The sequence below is a fragment of the Salvelinus sp. IW2-2015 genome, linkage group LG4q.1:29 (genome assembly GCF_002910315.2).
Source record: "Salvelinus sp. IW2-2015 linkage group LG4q.1:29, ASM291031v2, whole genome shotgun sequence".
In the NCBI taxonomy this organism is placed as follows: domain Eukaryota; kingdom Metazoa; phylum Chordata; class Actinopteri; order Salmoniformes; family Salmonidae; genus Salvelinus; species Salvelinus sp. IW2-2015.
The window spans coordinates 30,203,212-30,216,201 of record NC_036842.1 but is presented as its reverse complement, the minus strand read 5'-3'; the positions used below and the strand labels follow the sequence as shown (position 1 = coordinate 30,216,201).

The following is a 12,990-nucleotide window of genomic DNA, read 5'->3' as shown; positions in this document are numbered from 1 at the left end:
ACTCCTGGGAAGTGCAGCGTTCTCCTGGAGGTTTATCACGCAATCCCACCGTCGATGAGGTGGTAATTTGGTCGCTTTTTTCTTACTAAAAGCGATAGCCAAATCGGCATATTCTGGGGGAATGCGCACAGTGGAAACCTGGTCTGGACTCTCCACCGACGTGGCACCGATGGAAACTCCCACACACCTACCTGAACACTCATCTGACCACCCCTGAAGAGCTCCCTGTCTCCAGGAAATGAGGGGATTGTGAATGGCTAGCCAGGGAACCCCCAACACCACTGGAAACCCAGGTGAATCAATAAGGTAAAACCTGATCTGCTCCCTATGATCCCCCTGTGTTACCATGTCCAGCGGAATCGTGGCCTCCCTGACCAGCCCTGACCCTAACGATCGGCTATCTAAGGAGTGCACGGGGAAAGGTGGGTCTATCTGCACCAGCGGAATACCCAACCTACGGGCGAGTCCGCGATCCATAAAACTCCCAGCTGCGCCTGAGTCGACTAGCGCCTTATGCTGAAGAGAGGGGAAAAACGCAGGGAAAAAAATAACCAAAAACATGTGACAAACAGGGAGCTCTGTGTGAGTCTTGTGCCTACTCACCTGGGGTGAGGAGTAATCCGCCTGCCATCCCGACTCCCAGATGGACTCCTCCAGCACCGGTCCGAAGTGTGTCCTCTCCGGCCACAGTAGGTGCAAGAGGAGCCACCTCCTCCGGTCCCCCTAGATGCAGCTCCTCCCAACTCCATCGGAGTTGGAGCGGGAGGGCTGGGAGGTGGAATTAACAGGACCCCCTCTGAACGCCCGCGGGCAGCTAGCAGGTTATCTAGTCGGATCGACATGTCGATCAGTTCATCGAGGGAGAGTGTGGTGTCCCGACAAGCTAGCTCCCGGCGGACGTCCTCCCGGAGGCTGCAACGGTAATGGTCTATTAAGGCCCTGTCATTCCACCCCGCACCAGCAGCCAAGGTCCGGAACTCTAAAGCGAACTCCTGGGCTCTCCTCGTCTCCTGTCTGAGGTGGAACAGACGCTCACCCGCAGCTCGGCCCTCCGGTGAGTGGTCGAACACCGCTCGAAACCGGTGGGTGAACTCCGGGTAGTGGTCCCGAGCCGAGTCTGGGCTGTTCCAGACTGCGTTGGCCCAGTCCAGGGCCCTACCCGACAAACAGGAGACAAGGAGGCTTACACTCTCCTCACCCGAGGGAGTCGGACGCACGGTAGCCAGGTATAGCTCAAGCTGGAGCAGAAATCCCTGTTATCCAGCCGCTGCTCCATCGTACTCCCTCGGGGGGGTGAGACGCAATGTGCTGGTCCCAGCCGATGACACTGGAGGAGTGGGTTGTGTCGTCTGCAGGGGAGCTGAAGGGGGCGTCGGGAGACCACTCCTCTCCCATCGCTCCATCCTCTCCATCATCTGGTCCATCGCTGACCCGATTCGATGGAGGACAGCTGTATGATGATGGACGCGCTCCTCCATAGTTGGGAGAGGGGTGGTCGCTGCTTCTGCTGACTCCATTGGTGGTGTGGGCTTCTGTCAGAGCTGCTAGGAGTACTGGGTGGAGGAGTCAAGCGCAGAGAGCAGGTATTCAAGAACGCAGATTTATTTCCAGTGGACAGGGAAAATTATCATGCTCAAAACACACGGGCGCATGAAAATACCAGTCCAAACACACAGGACTAAACTGTCCGGAAAAATATAAAATCCACATAACAATCCAACACCAAATAACAGAAAAACAAGCCCGCACAAAAGCCAGCGGGCCTACTGCCCTTAAATAGCCTACCCACAAAACTAAACTCAAAACAGGTGCACCCAATCAGCCCAAACTAACAGAAACAAAAAGAAGAGAATCGATGGCAGCTAGTAGGCCGGTGACGACGACCGCCGAGCGCCGCCCGAACAGGAAGAGGCACCATCTTCGGCGGGATTCGTGACAGGTTGGAGTCATTAAAACTCATTTTTCAACCACTACACAAATTTCTTGTTAACAAACTATAGTTTTGGCAAGTCGGTTAGGACATCTACTTTGTGCATGACACAAGTCATTTTTCCAACAAGTGTTTACAGACAGATTATTTCACTTATAATTCACTGTATCACACACAATTCCAGTGGGTCAGAAGTTTACATACACTAAGTTGAATGTGCCTTTAAACAGCTTGGAAAATTCCCGAAAATTATGTAATGGCTTCTGATAGGCTACTGATAGGCTCATTTGAGTCAATTGGAGGTGTACCTGTGGATGTATTTCAAGGCCTACCTTCAAACTCAGTGCCTCTTTGCTTGACATCATGGACTTGTGGAAGCCTACCCGATACATTTGACCCAAGTTAAACAATTTAAAGGCAATGCTACCAAATACTAATTGAGTGTATGTAAACTTCTGACCCACTGGGAATGTGACAAAATAAATAAAAGCTGCAATAAATCCTTCTCTCTACCATTATTCTGACATTTCACATTCTTAAAATAAAGTGGTGATCCTAACTGACCTAAGACAGGGAATTTTTACTCGGATTAAATGTCAGGAATTGTGAAAAACTGAGATGAAATGTATTTGGCTAAAGTGTATGTAAACTTCCGACTTCAGCTGTATATCTATTCAAAAACACAGAGACCCAGACAACAAAAATATATGCCTTCAATATGGGGAAACACTGAACCAATACAAACGCAACATAAGAACAAAAAAGGAACAGCACATTAGAAGTCAGCTGGATGTAATTGAGGAATCCATACAATCTAACCACTTCTGGGAGAATTTGAATAAATTAAACAAACCTCATCATGAGGAATTGGCTATCCAAAATGGGGATACAGTGGCAAGAAAAAGTATCTGACCCTTTTGGAATTTCCTGGATTTCTGCATAAATCTTACATTGTTTGATCTGATCTTCATCTAAGTCACAACAATAAACAAACACAGTGTTCTTAAACTGATAACACAGAAATTATTGTATTTTTATTGTCTATATTGAATACATAATTTAAACATTCACAGTGTAGGTTGGAAAAAGTATGAGAACCCCTAGGCTAATGACTTCTCCAAAAGCTAATTGGAGTCAGGGGTCAGCTAACCTGGAGTCGAATCAAAGAGACGAGTTTGGAGATTTTGGTTAGAGCTGCCCTGCCCCATAAAAAACACTCACAATAGAGTTTGCTATTCACAAGAAGCATTGCCTGATGTGAACCATGCCTCAAACGAAAGAGATCTCAGAAGACCTAAGATTAAGAACGGTTGCCCTGCATAAAGCTGGAAAGGGTTACAGAACTATCTCTAAAAGTCAGTCCACGGTAAGACAAATTGTCTATAAATGGAGAAAGTTCAGCACTGTTGCTACTCTCCCTAGGAGTGGCCGTCCTGCAAAGAAGACTGCAAGAGCACAAAGCAGAATGCTCAATGAGGTTAAGAAGAATCCTAGAGTGTCAGCTACAGACTTACAGAAATCTCTGGAAGATTGTAACATCTCTGTTGATGAGTCTACTATACGTAAAAGACTAAACAAGAATGTTGTTCATGGGAGGACACCATAGAAGAAGACACTGCTGTCCCAAAAAAAGTCTGAAGTTCGCAAAAGAGCACCTGGATGTTCCACAGCGCTACTGGCAAAATATTCTGTGGACAGATGAAACTACAGTTGAGTTGTTTGGAAGGAACACACAACACTATGTGTGGAGAAAAAAAGGCACAGCACACCAACATCGAAACCTCATCCCAACTGTAAAGTATGGTGGAGGGAGCATCATGGTTTGGGGCTGCTTTGCTGCCTCAGGGCCTGGACAGCTTGCTGTCATCGACGGAAAACTGTATTCCCAAGTTTATCAATATATTTTGCAGGAGAATGTAAGGCCATCTGTTCGCCAATTGAAGCTCAACAGAAGTTAGGTGGTGCAACAGGACAACATCCCAAAAGACAGAAGTAAATCAACAACAGAATGGCTTCAACAGAAGAAAATGTGCCTTCTGGAGTGGCCCAGTCAGAGTCCTGACCTCAACCCGATTGAGATGCTGTGGCATGACCTCAAGAGAGCAGTTCACACCAGACATCCCAAGAATATTGTGGAACTGAAACAGTTTTGTAAGGAGGAATGGTCCAAAATTCCTCCTGACTGTTGTGCAGGTCTGATCCACAACTACAGAAAACGTTTGGTTGAGGTGATTGCTGCCAAAGTAGGGTCAACCAGTTATTAAATCCATGGGTTCATATACTTTTTCCAACCTGCACTGTGAATGTTTACACGGTGTGTTCAATAAAGACATGAACAATTAATAGTTTGTGTGTTATTAGTTTAAGCAGACTGTGTTTGTCTATTGTTGTGACGTAGATGAAGATCAGATACAATTTTATGACCAATTTATGCAGAAATCCAGGTAATTCCAAAGGGTTAACATACTGTTTCTTCCCACTGTATGTGGAGAAATCACTTTGCAAACTTCTACAGCAATTTAACAAAGAGCCCAGAACAAAATGATATACAAGAATAATTACAAATCCTTGAATCAGCAGTCAAAGACTATCAGAATCCTGTGGATATCCCAGTTACAGAAAAATAATTATTGGAAAAACTATGCACTCTCCAACCAAAAAAGGCCTGTGGTGCTGATGGTATTTTAAATGAAATGATCAAAGATACAGACCACAAATTCAAATTKGCTATACTCAAACTCTTCAACATTATCCTCACTTCAGGTATTTTTCCAGTCTATTAAAATGTTGACAAATTTGACACAAATAATTACAGAGGAATTTGCGTTAACAGCAACTTAGGGTTATTTCTCTGCAGTATCATAAATTGCAGACTACATAATTTCCTTGATTAACACAACGTCCTAAGCGGAAGCCAAATTGAATTTTTTTACATTTTATTATTATTATAAAAAAATATATATTATCGTATAACAGACCACATTTACACCCTGCACACTCTAAATAACAACAAGTAAACCAAAACAAAGGCAAAATCTACTTGTGTTTTGCAGACTTCAAGAAAGCATTTGATTCAATTCAAGTTTTTTATAAACTAATAGAAAGTGGTATTGGAGGGAAAACATATGATGTTATTAAATCAATGTACACTAAAAACAAATGTGCGGTTAAAATTGGCAACAAGCAAACAGACTTCTTCTCTGAGGGACGTGTAGTGAAAGAGGTCTGCCCAATAAGGCCAACACTATTTAACATCTACATTAATCAATCTGAAAAACCATTAGAAGAATCGGCAGCACCTGTTCTCACCCTACACAACACTGAAATCGAGTGTCTGCTATTCGCAGATGACCTGGTGCTACTGTCTCCCACTAAGGAGGGGTTACAGCAGCATCTAGATCATCTGCACAGGTTCGGTCAGACCTGGGCTCTGACCGTTAACTTAAAGAAACTGAATATAATGATATTCCATAAAAGGTCCGGAAATCAGGATGACAAATATTAATTATATTTCGACACAGTTCTATTAGAACACACCAAAAACGACACGTATCTAGGACTAAATATCAGCAACACAGGTAGCTTTCGCATGGCTGTGAATGAGCTGAGAGACAAAGCAAGAAGAGCATTCTATGCCATTAAAAGGAATATTAAAATCGAAATTCTAATTAGAATCTGGCAAAATAACCAATTGCTCTATATGGCAGTGAAGTATGGAGTCCGCTCAATAATAATGAATTTACCAAATGGGACAAACATCCAATCGAAATACTGCATGCAGAGTTTTGCAAGACTGTGTTGCAAGTGCAAAGAAACCCGCCAAATAACGCATGTAGAGCAGAATTGGGCCAATACCCTTTCCTTATTCAAATAGAAAAAAGAGCCAAACAAGTGACCCCTAAACATTTCATTACACATCCCTACAATGTCAAGATGAAACATGAAACAAACCAACCCCATAGAGCCTCAGGACAGCACTCAGAAAATCTGGTCCAACCAACTCCTCACAAAGAAAAAAGAAAAAGACATCACCTATTGGAAAGACATCACAAAAAATCTAAGTAAACTTCAATGATATTTGGCTCTAAACAGACAGTTCATGGTGGCAGACTATCGACCGCTGTGACTGATCGAAAACTGAGGAAAACACTGACTAGGTACAGACACAGTGAGCACAGTTTGGCTATAGAGACCGGTCGTCACAGGCAAACCTGGCTGCCCAGAGAGGACAGGCTGTGCTCACTCTGCTCCAGAAGAGAGATAGAGACAAAGATCTAATATTTATTGGGTGAAAAGGCTAAATGTGTTCTCCTGCCACAACCTGAGGGACAGCCAGTGAAAAGTGCTATGTAATGTCAATAATATTTCCCATTTAGTTGTATTTTGGCTCTCATACCATGTCATGTTTCTTCTCAGTCATGTTGACACTGGTCTACTGCTATTGCTTTAATGTATTATTATTATTCTCATTAATATTGTTGTTGTGGTTGCTGTTAATGGTAATCCCATTCCCACTACTATTATTCTTATTGCTGTTGGTCCCACCATTTTTGTTATATGTATACTTTGACAATGTAAGTCATTTAACTTGCCATGTCAATAAAGTCTATTGAATTTAATTGAATTGAGAGAGAGGGAAAGTCGAGTAGAAAAGAGGGGAGAAGGAAAAAGAAGAGGTTAAGAGAAGAGAGAAATAGAGGTATAGAGAAATAGAGGTATAGAGAGGGAATGAGAAAATGAGAGAACAAGAATAAAAGAAAAACACGAGAGACTTCTCCTACCTGTCTCAGGGTGGCAGGGTCCATGCTGGTGGCAGGTGCAGGGCACACAGGGAGACAGGGGTCCTCCATTAGGGACCTCTCTGCTGAATCCTGGGGCACAGAGCTCACAGAACTGACCCCCAAATCCAGGAGGGCATGTACACACCTCTACCCAGGGAACAGGGGGGGTAGAGGGGGTAACAGGACTGGAGAAGGGGGCAGCGGAAGCCAGGGTTACCCCTGAGAGTTGGGACGTGTCTGGGGAGAGAGGATGGAGATCATTAATACTTTATCTCCAAATCTGGAGAGGTCATGAATACTCAAACGTCTTCAAAAGCTACTCTCACATCCAGAAGACAATGGTCCACTAATACTTAGTTTTATCATCAGAAACAAGATTAATTTAGGAATTTAACCAAGTTAAATGTGTGTGTGTGTGTGTGTGTGTGTGTGTGTGTGTTGTGTGTGTGTGTGTGATGTGGGTGTGTGTGTGTGTGTGTGTGTGTGTGTGTGTGTGTGTGTGCATACCTGCGCTCTTGTGATGTAAATGTGGGCACATACCTATCTACCTCACTCTGAGAATCTCTGATAAAACAAATGTATAAATCAGAGCAGTGGAGCGAGAGGGGAGGAGGAGGAAAGGAGGAGAGGAAGAGAAGAAAAAGTGGAGGTATTGGGGGAGCCTGCACCCACTGGGATTACTGATTCCTCTTTACTCTCTTCCTCCATGAATAGTGATGGGATAGTCCAGGTTGAATCCTCCTCAGCCATTGTACAGAATACTACCACCACCACTCAAGGTCCAGTGCCCGGGCTTTCAACAGAGGCTCTTTACCAGTGCCAGTGAGGATGTTTGTGTGTGCGTGCGTATATCACGGTGAGTAAGTAAGGGATGTGGGATTTTCATGAGATCAAACATACAGAATGTGTGAATGAATGAATTAATGTGTAATGAGAGAAAGGGAGAGAGGGAAAGAGACATTTAAAAAAGACAGAATAAGCATCAGGAAGAGAGAGACCTTGGCCTCTAACAAGCCGTGATCACCCTGATCCTTAAGCAATGATCCAACACAGTTCATTTACCATCTGCAAATCAGCCCCCAACCAACTCATCCCCTCCGACTACCAGACTCCTGGCCGCCAGTTAAACCATCTCCCTCTCCTTCTCCCTGTCTCTCGGCAGCCACCCGCCCCTCTCTGATTCAGAGGGGTTGGGTTAAATGCGTAAGACACATTTCAGTTGAATGCATTCAGATGTACTACTGACTAGGTATCCCCCTTTCCCTCTCTCCATCTCTCTCTCCCCCTCACTCTTCCCCTCTTTCCCTTTTTCTCGCTCCCTTTTCCATTCTCTCTACATCTCTCTCTCTCTCCCATTCTTTCTGCCCCTCTCTCCATTCCTCTCTCTCTCTCCCTCCACCCGGCACACCTCTCCCTCTACTGATTGTGTGGAAGCCTCCTACCCTAACCTTACATCTTCAACACTACTCAGCTGTCACACAGGATCCTCACCCAACAATGTGACAGAAATCGCCTACAGACAATCCTGTCATTAAAATAATAATGAATGTCTTAATCTGTTTTTTGGTGCAGGGAGGGAGAAAAAGGCGAAATTGCACTTTGTGGGATTTTCATATTAGCATTTGCTTGGCGGCCTGCGGAGATAAGGCACTAACACTGTTTGAGAATTCATTTGAGACTGAACACAAATCATTAGCAGTGTTTTCCTACGCAATGCACAAAGAGGCTGTGTGAATGTGTGTGTGTGTGTGTGTGTGTGTGTGTGTGTTTGTGTGTTGTGTGTGTGGCGTGTGTGTGTGTGTGTGTGGTGTGTGTGAGAGAGAGACTGTGTGCGTCCATGTGTACATTAGTGTGCATGTGTGCATGTGCATGCACATAGTGCGTATGTGAATGTGTGTGTGGCTTTGACCCAATGTGAGAGATGGGTGTGTGGCTTTAACTAAAGTGATAGCTGGTGACTTTAACAGCTGTTCTGTCATCTATGTGCTCCATCTATGTAATGCCTCTCACATCCTCTCCTACACTGACTAGAGAGAGAGAGAGAGAGAGACAGAGGAGCAGAGACAGAGACAGAGACAGGAAGAGACAGAGACAGAAGACGAGAGAGAGAGAGAGGAGAGAGAAAGAGAGAGAAGAGAGAAGAAGAGAAGAGAGGAGAGAAGAGAGAGAAAGAGAGAGAGACAGAGAGAGAGAGAGAGAGAGAAGGAGAGAGAGGAGAGAGAGAGAGAGAAGAGAGAAGACAAGAGAGAGAGACAGAGAGAGAGAGAGAGAGAGAGACGAGAGAGAGAAGAGAGACAGAGAGAGAAGAGAGAGAGAGAGAGAGAGAGAAGAGAGAGAAGAGAGAGAGAAAGAGAGAGAAGAGACAGAGGACCGAACAAGACCAGAGACAAGACAGAGCAGAGACAGAGAGACAGAGAGAGACGAGAGACAGAGAGACAGAGAGACAGAGAGAGAGAGAGAGAGAGAGAGAGAGAGAGAGAGAGAGAGAGAGAGAGAGAGAGAGAGAGACAGAGAGAGAGAGAGACAGAGACAGAGAGACAGAGACAGAGACAGAGAATCAGACTGTACCCCCACCCACTCCATTAAAGAGCAGAGGATATGGAAGTACAGGCAGGCAATATCTGTGAGCAGAAGTCCTGCTGCTCTTGCATAGATGAATTTGGCACAATTCAATGCTTCAGTGAGAGCAAGCGTGTGTTGAACACTCAGCGATATAAAGTAGGCCTTAACTGGTAATGAAAATGTGCGTGGGTGCCTCTGTTGCATTTAATAGTCTCAAAGTGGTTGTGTGTATAAACTAGAAAGAGTGTGTGTGCGTGTATGTGTGTGTGTACGTACGTGGGTGCATGTGGTCCATATGAGAGTGACTGAGACAGTGTTACTAAGTGAGATAGAGTTCTGGTACTGAACTTCCCCTGCCAGTGAAATAACTTGACAGCTGATGTTCACGAGGCCAAGGGGTGTTACCACGCAAATTCTCCTCTGAGATCTTCCAGAAGAGGCCGGAGCCAACGAGAGGGCAGCCGGTTGAGAGAAAGTAGTAGGAAGCAGACTGCTGTCCATTAATGAACTGACAGGGTAGAGAGGAACCACATCCAGCTCAAGGACTCTTCTGATGGATTTGTTTTACTTTGGTTAGTGATAGGGTACAGGAGGCACAAATAATGAACAACACGCTAGCTTGACGTGTACCCATTGTATGTATGCACACACACTTATACACACCCACTCTTACACACATGCACGCATGTAAACACACACACACACACACTTACAGTTGTGTCCTCCTGCGTTGCTGATCTGTATAGCAGTGAGGTTGAAGAGAAGATGGTGGAACTGGAAGGCAGACAAAGAAGGCCTCAGCCTCGTCTCCTCCTTGTGAAGTCTGGAGGAAAACAAACACAAACACAGCTCCATGATTACTGAGGCCCCTACGTTTACTGAGGCCCCTATGATTACCGAGGCCCGCAACATGTTTGTACAGTATTATTACGTGCAGTATGTTTGTAGGAATGAATAAATGCATCAGTCTTATCTTATGTCCTCCGTCTGAAATGTAGCATGGGAAGTTTGTGTTAGTAACGGGAACGTGGAAGCTGTCCAGTAGACATACAGCTCCTACTCTGTCCTGTGTGTGAATGTGTTATATTTGGGCAAGGTATATCCGCTATATGTCCTCTGTGTCTATGAGTTAGTGTTGACAGTATATTACATTTCCTCTGTATGTGAAAAAATGTGTCCAGTCTATGGACCACACAGACCTCTCCCCCTCTACAGAGGTCCTCGTTCCCCGGCCCCTAGACTGCCATAGTTATAAAGGGAGACAATTAGAAACACAGCCTCACAGCCCCCCGTAATGGAGCTGCTGCTCTGCTGCTGTGTGGCGATAAGCAGGGGTTGATGTGAAAGTGAGAGAACTCTCTGCCATGTCTTCCCTATGGAGCAGTGGCCATTTTGGTTCTAATCAGAGCCGGGCAGAGCCAGAGACACTGAGACAGTAATTAAGGAATGCTAGTATGAGAGGAACATCATCAGGTGACCAGGAATCCACTGGAGGTCTGTGCATAGTGTGTGGTGGGAGCCCACACATAGACAGACACTAACATACACACACGTGTTTGTTTAACTATCTTTGTGGGGACCAAACAACGGATTCCCATTCAAAATCCCATTTTCCCTAACCCTAAACCTAAACCTAATCCTAACCCTTATCCTAACCCTAACCCTAACCCTAACCTTAACCCTAACCCTAACCTTAACCTCAAATCCCTAACCTTAACCCTAATCCCAATTCTAACCCCTAACCCTAAAATAGCCTTTTACCTTGTGGGGACCTGCGAAATGACCCCAAATGTTTCTTATTTGACCATCCCTGTGAGGACTTCTGGTCCTAACAAGGATAGTAATACCAAACAAACACACACATACACAGATAGATAGAGACACAGAGGGGCAGAGAGGAGAGAGAGATGAGGAGGAGAAGAGAAAATAGAGGATGAAGATGAAGAGAAGAGAACCAGAATACACAAACATGTTTACACATTTAGAATGAAAAGTATCCACCCGTTGTGTCTCCCTACAGTCTGCACTGTAATGGAGAACAACAAAGGCTAACTCCTCCAACACTATTTAACATGTGGGCATCAACCACCCCATCAGTCTCCGAACACCCCTATCCACCCCCCTACTCCCTGTGATTATAAATGATCCTGGTGTCTGCTGGAAACACAGAGCCACTTATCCTGGCTAATACATTCAACACATTCACACAACACATGCAGGCTCACAGTCATAACATACAGCATGCTATCTGTCACTCAGAGTACATAGCCAAGGGATGGGGAAGTGTGTGTTGTGTTATTGTCTGCAGTCAAATGACACAAACACAGGCATGGATACACACACACAAACACACACACACCACTCCACTTCCCAGCTGATCCAGCTCAACCGTGTGGAGCCAGGAAGAGAGCTCCAGCAGGAGGGGATGCTGTGTGTGTGTGTGTGTGTGTGTGTGTGTGTGTGTGTGTGTGTGTGTGTGTGTGTGTGTGTGTGGTGTGTGTGTGTGTGTGAGAGAGGGTGTGTAGGGACAGATATCTGTCTCTCTAATGACTTGTGTGGAGCCTGTCTCCATAGATGGCCCACTTAATGACACTCCTGTCCCCGGGCCCAGCTGCTTTAAGGGGGGAACCAAACTGCCCCTTCAACAAGGGCTGGGGGGCAGGGGAGAACTCATTAAGTCTTCCGCATGCTTCGGTTTGGCTGGCGCCTAGTCGAACTTGGCTAGGTGAACTGAATGAATGTGCTCGCCTACTCCCTAAAAATACCTTTGCTTGAAAAAGTAGTCAAAATATATCTAAGATAACTCAAGAAGTCTGTCATTCATTATTTATTTTTTGCAGAGGATATCTTAGTCACGCAATTTTACATCTAACTAAGATGATTGGTGCAGTATTTCACAAGGGAAAAAAATTGCATGAAAAAGAGTAGTCTATTATTGAATGACAACAAACACTTAATTGAATCTTTACTGTTGACCCGATGAAGGTGTGTAGACGTTGGCTCCAAACTTCGGCTTGGCTCAGAAAAAACATGTTTTGCACGAACAGCAGAAAAAAAAACGACACCAAATATTGTCATAAAATATGCACAAACTGTTATGAACTGTTTTGGATGGGATGCATAAGGACACCTTTAGTGGTGCACAGTAACCAGAAAGGACACGACTATGTCTGACACAAAGCCATAAGGCAGATTCCATAGTATCTCAATCCAGATAGGGATCATATTGCCATGAAGATGGTACTGTTCATTCACACAGCCTGAGGTTCAGGACTCTACTGTATGTGTGACATGTGTAATATCATGTATAGTAGCACAGTGGTAGTAGCCTTGTAGTATGTCATACACACGTGCACACATGCTATACACATATACCACACTCACATATGCACACTTCAGCTAATGTTGCCGCCTTACACAGGTTTACCTGAGAGTGAAGGTGTGCTCGGGAGCGAGGCCCGGCTGGTGGACAGGTCCATGTTGGGGTGAAAGGTCAGCTGACAGGGTGGTTCCCGATCCTTCCAGGAGCACTGTGACACTGTGAGGGAGGAGGTACTGGGCCTCGGCCGTGAAGGTCAGGGAAAGGAGCTGGCCGTAGCTCAGGAGATGGTTCCCCAGGAACCTCTCTACAGGAGGGAGGGGAGACAGACAAACAGACATGCTTTTAGCTATCTCACATCCTCCCAGAGAGAAAGAGAGAAAGAGAGAAAGAGAGAA

The 12,990-nt window shown here is 45.1% G+C and overlaps 1 protein-coding gene across 1 annotated transcript in view; it reads right to left on the bottom strand.

The window, feature by feature from the left end:
• The window catches only part of LOC111960892 (laminin subunit gamma-3-like), a 258,280-nt gene that overhangs the window by 134,362 nt on the left and 110,928 nt on the right, over nt 1–12,990 (bottom strand). The window contains 3 exon segments of the mRNA XM_070442778.1: nt 6,712–6,948; nt 9,987–10,096; nt 12,701–12,899. Coding sequence (XP_070298879.1) covers nt 6,712–6,948; nt 9,987–10,096; nt 12,701–12,899 — 546 coding nt within the window.